This window comes from Cinclus cinclus, chromosome 4 (assembly GCF_963662255.1).
Source record: "Cinclus cinclus chromosome 4, bCinCin1.1, whole genome shotgun sequence".
Taxonomy (NCBI): domain Eukaryota; kingdom Metazoa; phylum Chordata; class Aves; order Passeriformes; family Cinclidae; genus Cinclus; species Cinclus cinclus.
The window spans coordinates 30,561,873-30,576,489 of record NC_085049.1 but is presented as its reverse complement, the minus strand read 5'-3'; the positions used below and the strand labels follow the sequence as shown (position 1 = coordinate 30,576,489).

Sequence of the window (14,617 nt, the reverse complement as noted above, 5' to 3'; positions counted from 1 at the left end):
TCTTGGTATAATAAAAGGATGCAGGTGCCTTTGATGAAAACAGCACAGGACCATGAAGTTAATCCATCAGAAAATTTAATGTGGCAAAATATGTCGTTCAGCAAGGCTTTTTGTTAAGAAATGTGCTTGCATGCTTCGCCTAAGTGCTAAAGCCACTCAACTTCACTGTGTTTTCATGCATAACATCTGCAAGAGAAAGCAGCACTTACTCTGTGAGAGACATAACCTACATTACTTATTAATTTATACTAGATTCAGGTCTTTTCTTGATGTACTTATGTCAGAAACTGTCTTTTATAGAAATGTAGTGGGTTAGTGACTGAATATAAGTAATCCAATACATTGAAGTACAGGGGAGGGCAGAGGTAAGGAGCTATTCACCATTGTGCTCTGCTGTTGGAACAATGTTTGGAAAAGAAGGCAGCTGAGAAGGGAAAGGCAGAAACCACCATACCAATGTGAACCTGTTATTTATTTGTTAACAATAGTAAAGTTGGTGTGTGTGCTCACACAGTAGGGTTAAGAAGGGCTGGAGATGCTGCTACCCACCCCCCACTCGATTCAAAGTAAATATATTGGGTGAAAGCTAACCTGTGGAAAACAAGTTAGACCAGTAGATGGGTAGTTTTGTGGGTTTGCACTTCAGGAAGATGGAGCATCTCTCTTACGAAGACAGGCTAGGAGGGTTGGAGTTGTTCTGTTTGGAGAAGAGGGGGCTCTGGAGGGACCCTAGAGCACCCTTCCAGTACACAGAGGGCTACAAGAGAGGTGGAGAGGACCCTTTTACAAGTGCATGTAGTGACAGGACAAGGGACAGTAGTTTAAACTGAGAGAGGGTAGATTTAGATTGGACATAAGAAAGAAATTCTTTACTGTGAGGGCCGTGAGCCACTGGCACAGGTTGTTCAAAGAACATGCGGATGCTTCATCTCTGGAAGTGTCCAAAGCTGGGTTGGATGGGGCTTTGGGCAGCCTGGTGTAGTGGAAAGTGTCCCTGCCCATGGTAGGGGATTAGAACTGCATGACCTTAAAGGTCCCTTCCAACCCAGATCAATCTGTAGTTCTGTGGAAATGACACAGTATTACACCCTGTCCTTGAGATATTTAAGTACTTCAGTGCAGGCTGAAGAAATCCAGGTTATTTTTCAGTCAAATGTACAGTAGCTGCATTCTTTGTGGGCTTATTTATTTGAGAAATTGCCTCTTGGGAGAGTTAATTGAGGTAAAGATAAGACCCTGAAAAGGTTGCACTGCTGCTCATTTCCTCAGATGCATTTCATTGCCATTGCAAAGTGTGCTAGATTCATTCCTCAGCTGGGCTTCCAGCTCTGATCGTGTCAGTAATTGTGCTGATTAACACCAAAAATGCATTTATAGAAGGTTTCACAAATATCTCTGTTACATTTCATACAAGCATCACTATGAAAAATAAATTATTCTTGTGATTGTTTATGATGGCTTAGTTTAGTGCTGGAACATCATCAAGTTATTTTACAAATACTGTCTTTAATTGAGAGATTTCAACAGAAACAGGATTTTCCATCATATTATAAAGAAGGGAGTTGACTACACCTTGTCCATTTCTTTCCCTTTCCCTGAACAAGTAGCTGAAGTTGTATCTTCTTCAGAGGGTTTATTTTATCCCAAATTTCCTTGTGCTTAAAATAGCTGCAAAAGTCTCTTGCCTGGAATGGAAATATGAATGACTCTGCTCCAGTACAGGAAAATAATCCCAAACCACAACTATGAAATAAAGATCACTGAGGAAAAGGAAATGGGTCCTTCACTTTTATTTTAAAATTGATTAACTATTAGTATGTTGGACACCATTTTGAACACTTAAGATGGATTTCAGGATTTTTAGAAAACACGGTTTGTAAAGCAAGAGAAGTATTGTGAAATCCTTAGCATATTTAAAGAGTATCCTGGTTCATCATTTACAGTTCCTTTTTTTTGGGAGCTGAGAATTGGTCTTGGGGGCTTCATTCACTGTAGAGGATTTGCAGCAATGATAGGTTTGTCTCTGTAAGTTGGCAACCTTGCCTCAGCAGTAATGGACATCAGGAAGCATTAAGTAAGTACCAGGAACTCTTTACTTGAATGGATATGCATCAGAATGTTAGTGAACTTCATTAGGGTGTTTTGGGGCTGGTATGTTCTGCATGGAAACGTGTTCTTCATGCTCCTGTGTTTCACAGGGGGTGCCTGATAATGCTTTGGTGCACAGAGGTGTGTGATAAAGCAACCACATTATTTCATCCCGTTCTGTTCTGTTCCCCTTCTTTTCATTGTGGTGTCCCAGTGTCTTTCACTGCTACACATTCAGGTGTGATGGGGTTTATTTTCTCATGGATTTTGCATAGGTGTATGAGGGCATGGAAATACCTGCTTAAGGAGAGCAAGCAAGACTTCTGAGAAAGTGGGGCTTGGTAAGGAAAGATGCATATTAAATAATATTACTTCTAAAATGTTAACTTTCTTCTTCATATATGCACATCTGAGGAGAGCACACAACTTTTCTGGCTGTGTGTGCTCTGTGTGTGTGTGTGTGTGTGCGTGTGTGTGTGTTTGCATACACACACTGCCTTAGGAAATGCCTGTAGAGCTGCATTATGCTCCACTGTTGCAAAGTGTGTCTTTGTAATTCTGTCCTCTTCCTTTCTCTCACTACCTCCACAGAGAAAAGGAAAACCTTATGCAAAACTGTCATAAAACAGAAAATTCTTACTGTAATGTTAGCACTAGAGGTATTACTTCAAATAATAACCATATCTTTTGTGGGTTTAATTACTGTTTTATAGTGGTTATTCTAACTTAATTAGTTTCATATAACAGTCCCAAGTAAATATTATTAGTGGCATTTTTTCAAAGATATATGTGGCTACAGAGAAAGGGAGTTGTAATTTTCTGCCATTTTTATTAGTTTTTCTATCTTCTTCATCATTATGACATTTTGATAATATCCAGGCCAACCATAGTAGTCTACCTTTCATGTGAAAAGATTAAAAAAGATGTGCAGTAAGGATTTCATCATGGTTGGGGATTTAAATCTTTAAATAGAGGAAGGTGTCCTTGAATTTCCCCCCTCTATTTCTGTTCATATTTCTCTTTGTTTTAACTTTATTTTTTTAAAGATCTCTGATTTGGATGACGGTTCTTGATGTATGATCTAATGCATGACCACAAAGATAGGGTTGAACAAGGTTATCAAGTTTATTAGTCTTTTAGCTTGCTTCTAGCAAAGCCCTGCATAGCCTCATGTAATAATAATAACAACAGAGTTGTGGGTTCAGTCCCCATACAGGCCATTCACATATGAGATGTACTCGATGAGCCTTGTGGGTCCCTTCCAGCTCAGAATATTTTGTGATTCTATGACATAGCAGCCTGTACCTGGGAAACACCACAAGCACTCTGATGCTTGGGACTCTTCCTCTGAACAGACAGAAATGGCCATGAATTAGCAGCAGAGGTAGAAAAGGAACAGCTCTAAATGCCTTTGTTATTTGGGTACTGCTTGGATTAAGCAACATCTAAACTAAACTCTGGCTTTAGATCATTTCAGCTTCTTTTTTAAGCATTGAGTTCTGTATATTTAATTTCCTGGTCTTCAATGGGCTTGAAAGAAGTATTGGTCTTTAGTGTAATGCAGACAGTCAATTTGTATAGTTCTCCCAAAAACCATACTAATAGGGAAAACTGTACTGGAAAATCCATTTGACTACTAGATTATTATTTCTCTGTTCAGTGATGGAATGGTTTTGTTTGACAAAAAGACTCTTTGGAGAACCTAAGGTATAGGCCATAGTAAATCATATAAAGTTCCTGCTTTTTTTTTCTCAATAAAAACAGTTTAGTTCTAGTTTCTTCTTTGGACTTCCAAGAAGCTGTTGTAGTCTATGTGCCTAAATTACCCTGTTACTGAAATTAGAAGATGTTTAAAGTGCACTTCACTGATAAGCAGCAGGCCCAGCTAGGTGGAGAGCACTTGCAAGTGCTTCATACTGTATACTGATTTTTTGGTTTATTTTCAACACTTAGTAGTTAAAGTGATAAAATACTGTCTCCTCATACATAAAATAGTTAGCCTCTGAACTTTTGTTTCAGTTGATACTTCTTACATTTTTTTTATCACAGGCTAAACCTGCTGTCTGAGTTATAAAATCTAACACATAACAAACCCTGGCATTAGTTTAGGTATTCTTTCTGCCATGTTTGTGCCTGTAGCTAATGTCTCACTATACTTTGGATTTTTTTTTTTTTACTTATTAGGTGATTTAGGCTTTATTGTGTCAAATCAGCCATTAGTTTTTTTCTTTTCTTTTTTTCTTTTATTTTTTCTAGGTCATTGGAATTTTGGATGTGTTCACACCAGATGTAACACTGGAGAAATTTAATGACTTGTAAGTTCCAAGTTGCTTGTTGTTTGTTTTTTGGAGCAGAACATTGTTGCTTGTGCAGGAAGAGAGGTTGTTGCTTTTTAAATAGAGAATTTCAAAATTATTGCTTTATGGACTTTTTTCTGAATTTCATTTTAATATAACTTTTATGTGCGACTTTGGTAGGCTGGAGTTTCAGATTGTCATTAGAAGCAGTTTCCTGTCTTACAAGGTGTGTACTTCTTTCAGCCTTAGTAAATGGCAGTTTAGTGAATTCCCTAATCCACCTTATAAATACTGATTTCTTATTCTAAGGCCCAGGTTGCTCAAATGGTAGGACAATGCTTTATCCAATCAGGTATACTGAAAGTTACCCCTACTACGTGGCAAATCTCAATGGGCTCCATTCGAATTCAAGGATCAGTTAAAAAGTGCTGGTGCTGCTGAATTTTTTAGTGTTTATATCTGCATTGTGGTCTGTTGTGCCCCATGACTGTTTTCCCAGTCAGTGGTCCAAACAGCACCTGATACAGGTTGTTTCTACCACATCTCCCTGACCTTTTGGTGGCATCTCAAGACATGAGATGTTTAACATGTCCACTGTTTTATTTGCTTACTGCTACAAGTCTGGTGAATTAGAGTTGCTAGAGAAACAGTGCTCAGAAATCCTTTTGGGCTTAATGTAGGTTTCCTGTGTTAGTAGAACTGTTCTGGATTTCATCTAGTCTATCTGTTTCCCGAACAACCTTTTGTATTTGTATGTTAACAAAGAAAACTATCTGACAGAAAAATGTAGAAAATGAAGTACAGAAAACATGGAGCATGTGTTCATATTGATTGTTGAGCCAAAAGGAATGTGTCCATATTGTCTATTGTTCTAGCATTTTATACAGCATATATAATAGAATGCACATGTATGTGATGAGCATTGAGGCACTGTGTTTTAAATGAGACCCTAAAATCATGCTCCATTTTGCTGGTTCAATGAGGTGGTCGTGACTCTGAGATACATTGCCTTGCATGAATGTCTTTAGTTTTCTGTGTAGCTGTCTTTGAAATATCATTAGGCTTTTGATTAGATTCTTTCTAAGCTAGTTCTGATAACCAGCAAATTTCTGTAATCAGTGACAGAACTGGACAGTACCTCTTTAAGACAGTCAGATAAAATCAAATAGGCTTGGAGGGTAGGAGGATGATGAAGGAATTGTTTGGTAAATTGAATAATCTATAATTTAATATTGTAATTGAACTATAACATACAATTATGTTTAAATTTACATGACAAGGTTAATTTAATCAAGTTAATCTGTTTGGGTTTCTTTCCTTTTTTTTTTTTATTTTTTGTTTTAAGCTACTTCGTCATGCCATTTATGGGAACAGACTTGAGTAAGATAATGAAGCATGAGAAATTAACTGAAGATCGAATCCAGTTCCTGGTGTATCAGATGTTAAAAGGCTTAAAGGTTTGCCAATTCTACTACTACTTTGATACCACAGTCTTTTTTCCTGGTAAATTGTTATGGAGAACTATAAGTACTTACAATTTAATAGTAAGATAAAACATATCTCGCATAGTATAGTAAAAATATATATTAAATCTAAACCATTATATTAATTTGTTATATAACGTATATTTTTACAGCTAAAAAATCCTAGCTCTCTCAGTTTCTTGTCTTACATTAGATGCTCCAGTCCCATAGTCATCATCATTAAGCTTCACTGGCTTTGCTTCAGTGTCTCTCTTTAACTGGGAAGCCCATAGTTGAGGACAGCACGCCAGGTGTGTCTCACCAGAGCTGAGAAGAGGGGAAGGATCATCTCCTTCAAGTTGCTGGCAATCCTCTGCCTGATGCATGAGGCTTTTGATTGTCTTTGGTGCAAGGGCACAGGTCCTTTTCTGCCAAGCTGGTCAATCTCTAGCCTTGTCTAGTGCATGGTGTTAATCCCTCCCAGGATTTTGTTGAACTTTGATGTGTTCTTGTCAGCCCATTTCCTAAGCCTATGGAAGTCCCACTAAATGGCAGCACAGTAATCTAGTGTGTCAGTGTTATTGTCAGTTCTCCATCATTTGCTGAGTTGCTGAGGGAGCCCTCTGTCCCATTATCCAGGTCAGTAATGAAAATACTAAACAGAACTGACTTCAGTACTAACCCTAAGGGGGACACTGCTGATGATGGGTGTTTGATCAAGGCAGTTCAGTCAACTTGGATCCAGGTAGCTCAGTCACTGTCCATTAATGTAATTCCTATTTCCACTGTTTCTCAGTGTGTTATGAGGGTTTCAAAAGCCTTGCTAGAGTCAAGGTAAACAACACTGTCCGCTCTCCTGTCATCCACCAATCCAGTTGTCATATCATAGAAGGCTAATGCGTTACCAGGCATGTAAATCCATACTGCCAATCAGTCCTTTTTCCTTGTAGTTTTTGGAAACGATTTCCATAATTACTTGCTTATCACATTCCCAGAGAGGGAGGTGCAGCTGACTGGCCTTCCTTGATCCTCTTCTTTAATGCCCTTTTGAAGACATGAGCAGTATTTTTCTTGCAATCATAAGGGACATCTCCTGATCACCATGACCTTTTACATACTATTAAGTAGCCTCATGATGACATTGCCAACTTCTCTTAGAATTCATGAGTGCATCCCATCAGGGTGTTTATTTAAATGTTAGATTTGTGTTTGTTCAAATGTTCCTACCTGATCCTCCTTCACTGAGGATTAAGTCTTCTTTGCTCCAGACTTTTCCAGCAGTTTGAGGGACCTATGATACGGTAAATATTACCCGTAAAGATGGATGAAAAGAGGGCATTGAGTACCTTGGCTTTTTCATGCTCCTGGTGCAGTTGTCTATATTTTCCTTAGTTTGTTTTTTGCTCCCGGTTTGCATGTAGAAGCCCTTCCTGTTGACCTTTGTGTCTCTTACCAGCTTCAGGACAAGAGGGTTTTGCCTTTCCAAATTCTACCTCATGTATGTTTTTTTATGTTTTGGTTTCCCTAGGAGTTCTTGCCTCCTGTAACCTTTGCTTGATCTTGACTTCTAGTGTTTGTTTTTATTATGTGCTGATGTTTTAAACTGTGCAATTAGGAAAATATTCATAAAATACTACAATGGACCATGCAGATTTGTCTGGTTTTGAACTGTGTAGAAAAGACTCATCTTGTAGCTCTTCCAGTAAGTCTTGGGAAGAATAATGATTTTGATACATCATTTCCTTAAGTCAAAAGTATAACCAAATGCCATGTGTGCGTTAGTTGTTGGTCTTGTTCATTATGGTCTTTTTCTTTTCAAATAGTAAGCCTGACTCTTAGTCCTCCATTCTTTCTCAGAAATAATGTTTATATTCATCTCTGTTTTATCTCTTCGATATTGTATTTCTGTGGACTGCAGAGTTTACAGCTGTAGCCAACTAATACAATCTTGAATTTTACTGACTCTCACAAGAATGATTCTAAATTTATTAGCTATCATATACTTTGTATGTTTTTCTTCCTCATCTTTTGCTACATACTGTTTATTATTGCTACTTCTTTTTTCTACTGTTTGATTTTTAAAAATTGGACTGTGTATATTGAAGTTCATGATCTTACAACACAAAAAGAAGATACTCCTTAAGCTCCCTGCTTTTATCTGTAAGCTGTTTTAATGTGATGTGAAAATTATTCTTGATCTAGATTAGTACTACAGTTCTTAAATTACTGTGTTTACCTTTTGTGAATGCACAGCTGTTATCATAAAAAGGCTACTAATTCCTTACTACTTTTTTCTTCTGGTGACTCAATTCCAAGAGAAGAAAAACCTTGACCAAGGTCTGCAGCCTTTACCTGGGTTCTCCTGCAGTGATGGCTATTTAATTCTCTTTGCTGCTCTGGAGACACATGGTGTAAGGAGGCTATGAAATGACACTTTGTGAAATTGAATGTCATTCCTTGGCTGCTCCTGGCGCTGTGGTTTTGGTTTTACGGTCCTGTAAACACACAATGTATAGGCAGAATTTCCTCTGTGCTTGTACAGATAAGTGAAGTGAGTGTAGGGATGTGTTTGTGCAGTGGAAATGCAGACCTGATGTTGATACAGGAACGTCTGGCACATCCTTCAGAATGCGGATTCATTCAGATCTATACTTGCCTTGCTAAACACTATTAAAAAATAGTTAAATAGAAGAACAGCATAACCACAATTATGTTGTCTTTCAGGACCTAACAGATACAGAAGGGCAAGTAAATTGTTTTAATCCTATTACAAAATGTAATAAATATACTTTCTTGTTGAGTCCTGCATTATTGATTTCTCTTTGACCCTACCCTAGGTTTTGTGTTCTTATTTTTGTAGATTTTTGCTCATAAAGCCTTTTACATATGCTAAATAATTATCTTTTGTGTTCTACTGTTGTGCATTTCAGTACTATAATTCCCATTTTACAAATACAGGAACTAAAGTCAGGTAAACTAAAGCCAGTTTTGGAGAAATTGGTTTTATTTAAACTGGAGGAAATTCACCTCTAATCTGGACTTTGAATGTGGAGTTAGGGATTTCAGTTTTGTAATTGATTCCCCAGTCACAAAGCCATATCCTGAAAAGTGTTGTCTCAAGGACTGTGTCAGTGGAGTGGTCTGTCTAAGTTGCAGGTAACTGTCTGGGAAGCAGGTTTCCAGGAGAGGCATGCTATTCACCAGGGATGAAAAACATAATTTGTGCTAACTTTACAGGCAAGCAATATATGAACTGTAAATAATTTGCTTAGGTTGAGTGTGGTGGAAAGGATGAATAATTAATTTAATTCTAGTGAAATGGCTTAGAAACATATTTTATTCCTAGTGATGTACAGTATGTGACAGAGGCCAGCAGAGCAGAACTGGTGTCCCAAAGGTTGATGCTGAATTCTGTTGGATTGGTAAATGTAGAAGACAAGTTGAGCAACTGCATGTGGTTGACAGACATGGGGGAAAAAACTGAGCAGGAATTTATGAGGATATATTAGGCAGGTTTGTGGCAAAGTTTGTTTTTTAGTGAAGGCTGCAGGGGTGGCTTCTGTGGGAAGATACCAGGAGCTGCCTCCATGCTGAGCAAAGCTCCAGCCAGCTCCAAGGCAGACCTGCTGCTGGCTAAAGCTGAGCCCATCAGCATTATTCGTCACTTGTCTGGAGTAATAGATTTAAGGAGGGGTAAAAAACATACTATGCAGCAGCTGTGAGAGGGGAATGAGAAAATGTGAAGCAGCCCTGCAGGCACCAGTGTGTATCCAGTGAGGATAGAGGGGGAGAAGATGCTACAGGTAATGGAGTAGAGATTTCCCTGCAGGCCATGAAGACCACGGTAGCACAGATTGCTCCTCTGCAAGGAATACCACGTCGGAGCAGATATCTGCAGAGTAGTCATGAAGGACCCCATGCTGGAGCCCAGTGATGTGGCCTAAATGAAGCTGGAGCCCACAGAGAGCCCTTGCTGGAGCAGGCTCCTGGCAGGGTTTGTGGCCGGACCGGTGGCCCATGGGGGACCCACACTGGAGCAGTCCACTCCTGAAGGACTGCATCCTGTGTAAAGAACACATGCTGAAATAATTCAGGAAGGAGTGTCTCCTGTGGGAGGGACATAAAAATAAAAGCAGTTACATGGCAACCAGCTAGCAGTGGGGATGCTGAGATAGTAACTGTGATAGATCTTCTGTAAGAAGTGGTTTACCTGAATAGTTTCTTATCCCATGTTTTTGAGAGTACAGCTGTACTTACCTCAAAATTTCCAGCTACTAGACTGTTTTATCATTTCTTATTACACATCAAACTCTGGAGAACAGTCTTTACTGTATGTCTTCCATTAAATTTTGTTTTCTCATTGAACCATTTCAGCCACAAGTACACACCTGTCTGGAAATATTTTGAAGAAATAGGAATGGTCCAATGTTTGAGGCACATTCTTGTAGCCCTGTCTGTGCTAGGAAATGTGTTAAGCTGAAAGCAGTGTTGCTGCCATGCAAACAAAAAAGGAGTCAGTAATTTATTTATTCTTTTACAGATATCAGTAAATCATCTGTATAAGAAAGGGTTAGCCAAGGTTAGCATGAAAATCTTGTACTTTTTAAGGTCTACTGTATCTGGGTTAAAGACAGTCCATTTGTGTTTACTTGGATTGCTTTTTTGGTGGGGCATGGGGACCAAACATACACTTAGCTAGTGCTCAGTAGACACATTATAAGGGAAAAATGCTCACAACACCTGGGAAGGAGGAGTATGCCACTGTAGATCTTTGTGGTAAAATTCATCCAGCTTCTCAAGCTTAGCCTCTCATTTGTATGATGACTTTGGTTTTCACCTTTTAACTTCGGTGGAGTCTATTCTGAGGGGGGTTTTTTTTGAAACCTGCAATATGCATTTGTCATTTGTAAAGTATATAAGAACTTTATGGTATCTTTATTTATGTCTGGTCAATCAAAGGCAAGAAGGCTGTTCATCATTTTTGTCACATTGCATATTCTACTGTAACAGTCTGTTTACCTGTGACAGTTAAATGCCTGTAGGAAAAACTCTGCATGACTGATGTACTGTGAAGAGATAAGGGAGATTTTTGCTAAGCCCCCCAGTTGTTTCTTTGCAGGCTTTATTTCTCCATTCTGTCTGTAGGCTGGTTCTGGATTGGTTGTATACAAAGGGCTCAGCAGCCTTGATTTTAAAAAACCTGTATAAATTAAGGTCAAGACTGAGTGTACAAAGATTTGTATTAATTCTTCAGCCTTTGCTCTGCAAGTAGGTGTCTTTTTTGTCTGTCCTTATCATTTTACTGTCTTTTTTCAAAGAGAGTGAAATATTCATTTTCTTTCTTTGGTGAGCCTTGTAATTTATCAGAATTCAATGTAATGTGACACCACTTAAAAATAATTATGTGCCCTCCCCTTTGTCCATTTTCTAGTTGGGCCTTAGTCTGGCATTAAATTTTAAGTGTAAGCTTGCATCTTGGAAGGGCTTTCATAATTTCTTTTTTGTTGTTGTTATCTGACAGAAAATCTGTGTATTGTCAAAGAGTACAGAAGGCAAGCTAAACACAAATATCTGTATATATGTAGGTGGAAAGAGACTGGAGCTTTCAGTCTTGGGTCCCTGTTCTGCAGGAATGCCAGCTGGGTTCCTGTTCAGAGGTCTGGGGGAGGTATCTCTCAGTCCTCTTTATTCACAGTGCTTGAGAAGGGACAGACAGCTCTTGAGCCATACAGACAGCTTCTTCTGCCATACTTACGGTAAGATGTACCTACTCTAGTTCTCTCCTTTTCTCATCTGTACTATTGCCTTTTGTCCACATTTATGCTGAATTTTTTTCTGCTTCTCTGCTTTCCCTTCCCCCTCTGACTCATTTCCTCTTCAGTTTTTACTTCCCTGCCAAGATGCTTTTCATTTTCATTTTGCGTGTTGCCTAGAACACATTCTCCCGAGTCTTTGCTAATTCCCTTTTGATAAGCTTTTTATTTTATGTAGAGATTACATATAAAGAAAAGAATGTTTAAAATTTAGGCAGTTGTTGGATGACTTCCTAGCACGATCTGAAGCTTGCATTCCAGGATTTATGCATGCTACCAAAAATTGTCTTCAGGATAATGCCCAGAGCTCCTGTGCTTCAAGCCACTTCTCTCATGTTAACTGGGTTCTTGAATCAAATGTAGTTCAGATGAAGTGGTAAAAACACTGTGAAGGATATGTCTACTCTGTTCTTAATAATTTTGCCATGTTATTAATGAAAAATCTGTCAATAGGTGGATAATTTAATGAGTAGAACCAGTAAGAACGGGATCCCATTTCAGAAGGTTATTGAACAGAAATAGAAAATCTTCTGAATGAAGACTGGCATAGTTCCAGTGTTGCTACCTGCCAGGAGATTATGAAATGCAGTTTAAAAAATACTGCTGTTGTTAAAGAAATGCTGCAGCACAGCTTACAGAAAGGCTGATGTGTGTATTGCCATCAAGAATAACTGCTATTTCATGTCATCTCAGTAGTGTTAAGAGGAACATTCAGAAAGCGTAGGAGCTTTCCCCAAAGTGTTAACATTATTTTGGTGCTGTGAACATTCATAAAACCTTCAGTGGGGTGAGAATGCCAACAAAACCGTACTCTTCCCCCCAGACAGGTGAGATTTACTTCAACTGAAACTGTGAAGGGTGCAGAACTTTTAATTCCTGTTTCTACATTCCACATTCTTAGGTGCCGCATGACTGGGTCTGCCCGCTATTTCCTTGCTGTGTACAGTCTTAGCAGCAAAAACTGACTATAGAATATTTTAAGCATCTGTTCTGGGCAATCAAGAGGCTTCAGTTAGAAGATACTGCAGTAATTTAGAATGCAAGTAGACATTGTGATATCTTTGATCAAGATAGCTATGACAGAGGACACCTTTACTTAATTTATCTGGAGTTTAGCTATTTACTGTTACATTTCTGGTTTAGTTTTTTTTTTTAAACTGCATATGGTCTCCATGCACAATTGACAGACTTCCTCGTCCCGTCCCATTCACTTCCCAATTGCACATCCATGACAGATAAAACAATTAGTAGTTTTTTGTTTGCTGTAGTGGTTTTACAGCCAACATTCTGTGAAGCATCTGTGTGCCCTTAACATCTTGTGTCAGCCCCAGGAAATCCTGTGAAGGGCTTCGGCACTTCCTACGGGTGATGTTGAATCTTGCCCAATCTGTAAGGAATTTGCAGCAGGAGCTGGTGTGCTGCAGATGCCAAGACAGGCCTGGGCTCTGGCACAGCAGTTGGTAGTGGGACCATGCAGCAGCAGGGCCCTACCACAGCCTGGGCTGGATTGGTAAAGTTGTAGGCACAGTGTTAAAGAAAGTGGAGGCTTTCTTTCCCCCCACCCCCCACCCCCCCTCTTTTCAGAACCTGTGAGACTACATCTGGTGCAGCTGGTCAGGTGTAAGAGAGGATTGTCAGACATATTTTCAGTCACTGCTTTAAAAACTTGGCACCTTAAATGCAGATTTTGTGCTGCTTAGATTTTATGGGGTTTGCTTTAAGTTCGGAAATCTAAGTCAGAAAGGCACATTGGTTCTGTGTGAAGAAGTTGGTTTTTGTTCTGTAACTTTGCTTTCTCTGTCTTGGTGTTCCTCATCAGTTGGATTATGAGGACCCCTTTGCTGCAGGACTGTTGCATTTGTGAGGTTAATTGCCCATCCTGAAGGCTGCTGAGGAAGGTGGTCATTGCTGTGGCTGATTTACAATTACCCTGCAAAGCTCCTTTTTTCTGTGTGTTTCTGTGACATTATGCTGACTATTCATGGTAGGTTTTCTCTGGCTCTACAGCTAGTTCCCAGTGACTCTATTGCCACTTGTCCCATTCTTCAAGGTGGAATAAAATAAAAATTCTTCAGGTGAAGCTGGAGGATTTGCATCTTACTCATCTTTTCTCAGGTCTTTTTGTTTAAAAGCTTTTATTGTTCTTGTGTTTCTTAGCATCACTAGTATGGTCTGTGAGGGTTTAAGATGAGTTCCCCACACATGAAGGGACTAGCACATCTGCCAAGAGGCTGCTCTTGGAAACCATGTCCTCACTTCAGAAAACTGTCTGCATTTTGATCCTTCAAGAGACCCTTATATGTGAACTAGTTACTAGAGGTACCCTTTATTGACTGTGATGAAAATAGTTTCTTCTAAGGTATCATTCAGCTGGTGAGAGAAACTGCATACCTTAGTGGGGAGCATTTGGTGACAGTCATGGGCTTGAACATCTGTATTTTATCAGGTGTCATCCCAAAAGAACCAGTCCTGGGTGTTGAGGCTTTTGTGAGCCCTTAAACAGGTCCCTGAATGGATGATGAAAATTCAAGTAAAGAGAATGTCTTTGAACTTGACCTTTCCATTTTCCATTGAGGAAATACTGAAGCATGTATCAAGAATTGTCAGATAAGACCTTGACTGGCCTTCATCCCAGTCTTAATGATCTCTTAAAAGCCAGTGCTGCTGAGGATATGATAGATATGAATCTAAATTGTGATGGCACACCAGATATACCTGTTGCAGGAGAGCATTTCTGATATATAAAATAGCATGTTCCATTCTGATATATATCTATCAGCTGCAATAGTCAAACTTATTTAGTGGTTTCTCATTATTAGGGGAGGGAAAGGACAAAATGCTAGTGTAATTACCTGAACATTAAAACCATAGCTAAACAGATCTTCTGTGCAATAAATAAACATTTTCTAATTTCAGTTTACTTTAGCACCATGAAAAAGTACTTTCTCTCCTAACC

The 14,617-nt window shown here is 39.0% G+C and overlaps 1 protein-coding gene across 2 annotated transcripts in view; it reads left to right on the top strand.

Moving 5' to 3' along the window:
- Positions 1-14,617, top strand: part of MAPK12 (mitogen-activated protein kinase 12) — a 33,723-nt gene that overhangs the window by 7,000 nt on the left and 12,106 nt on the right. For both annotated transcript variants that reach the window (XM_062491911.1, XM_062491910.1), the window contains exons 3-4: positions 4,345-4,403; positions 5,731-5,842. In XM_062491911.1, the coding sequence (XP_062347895.1) occupies positions 4,345-4,403; positions 5,731-5,842 (171 nt within the window). The remainder of the gene's footprint in view (positions 1-4,344; positions 4,404-5,730; positions 5,843-14,617) is intronic.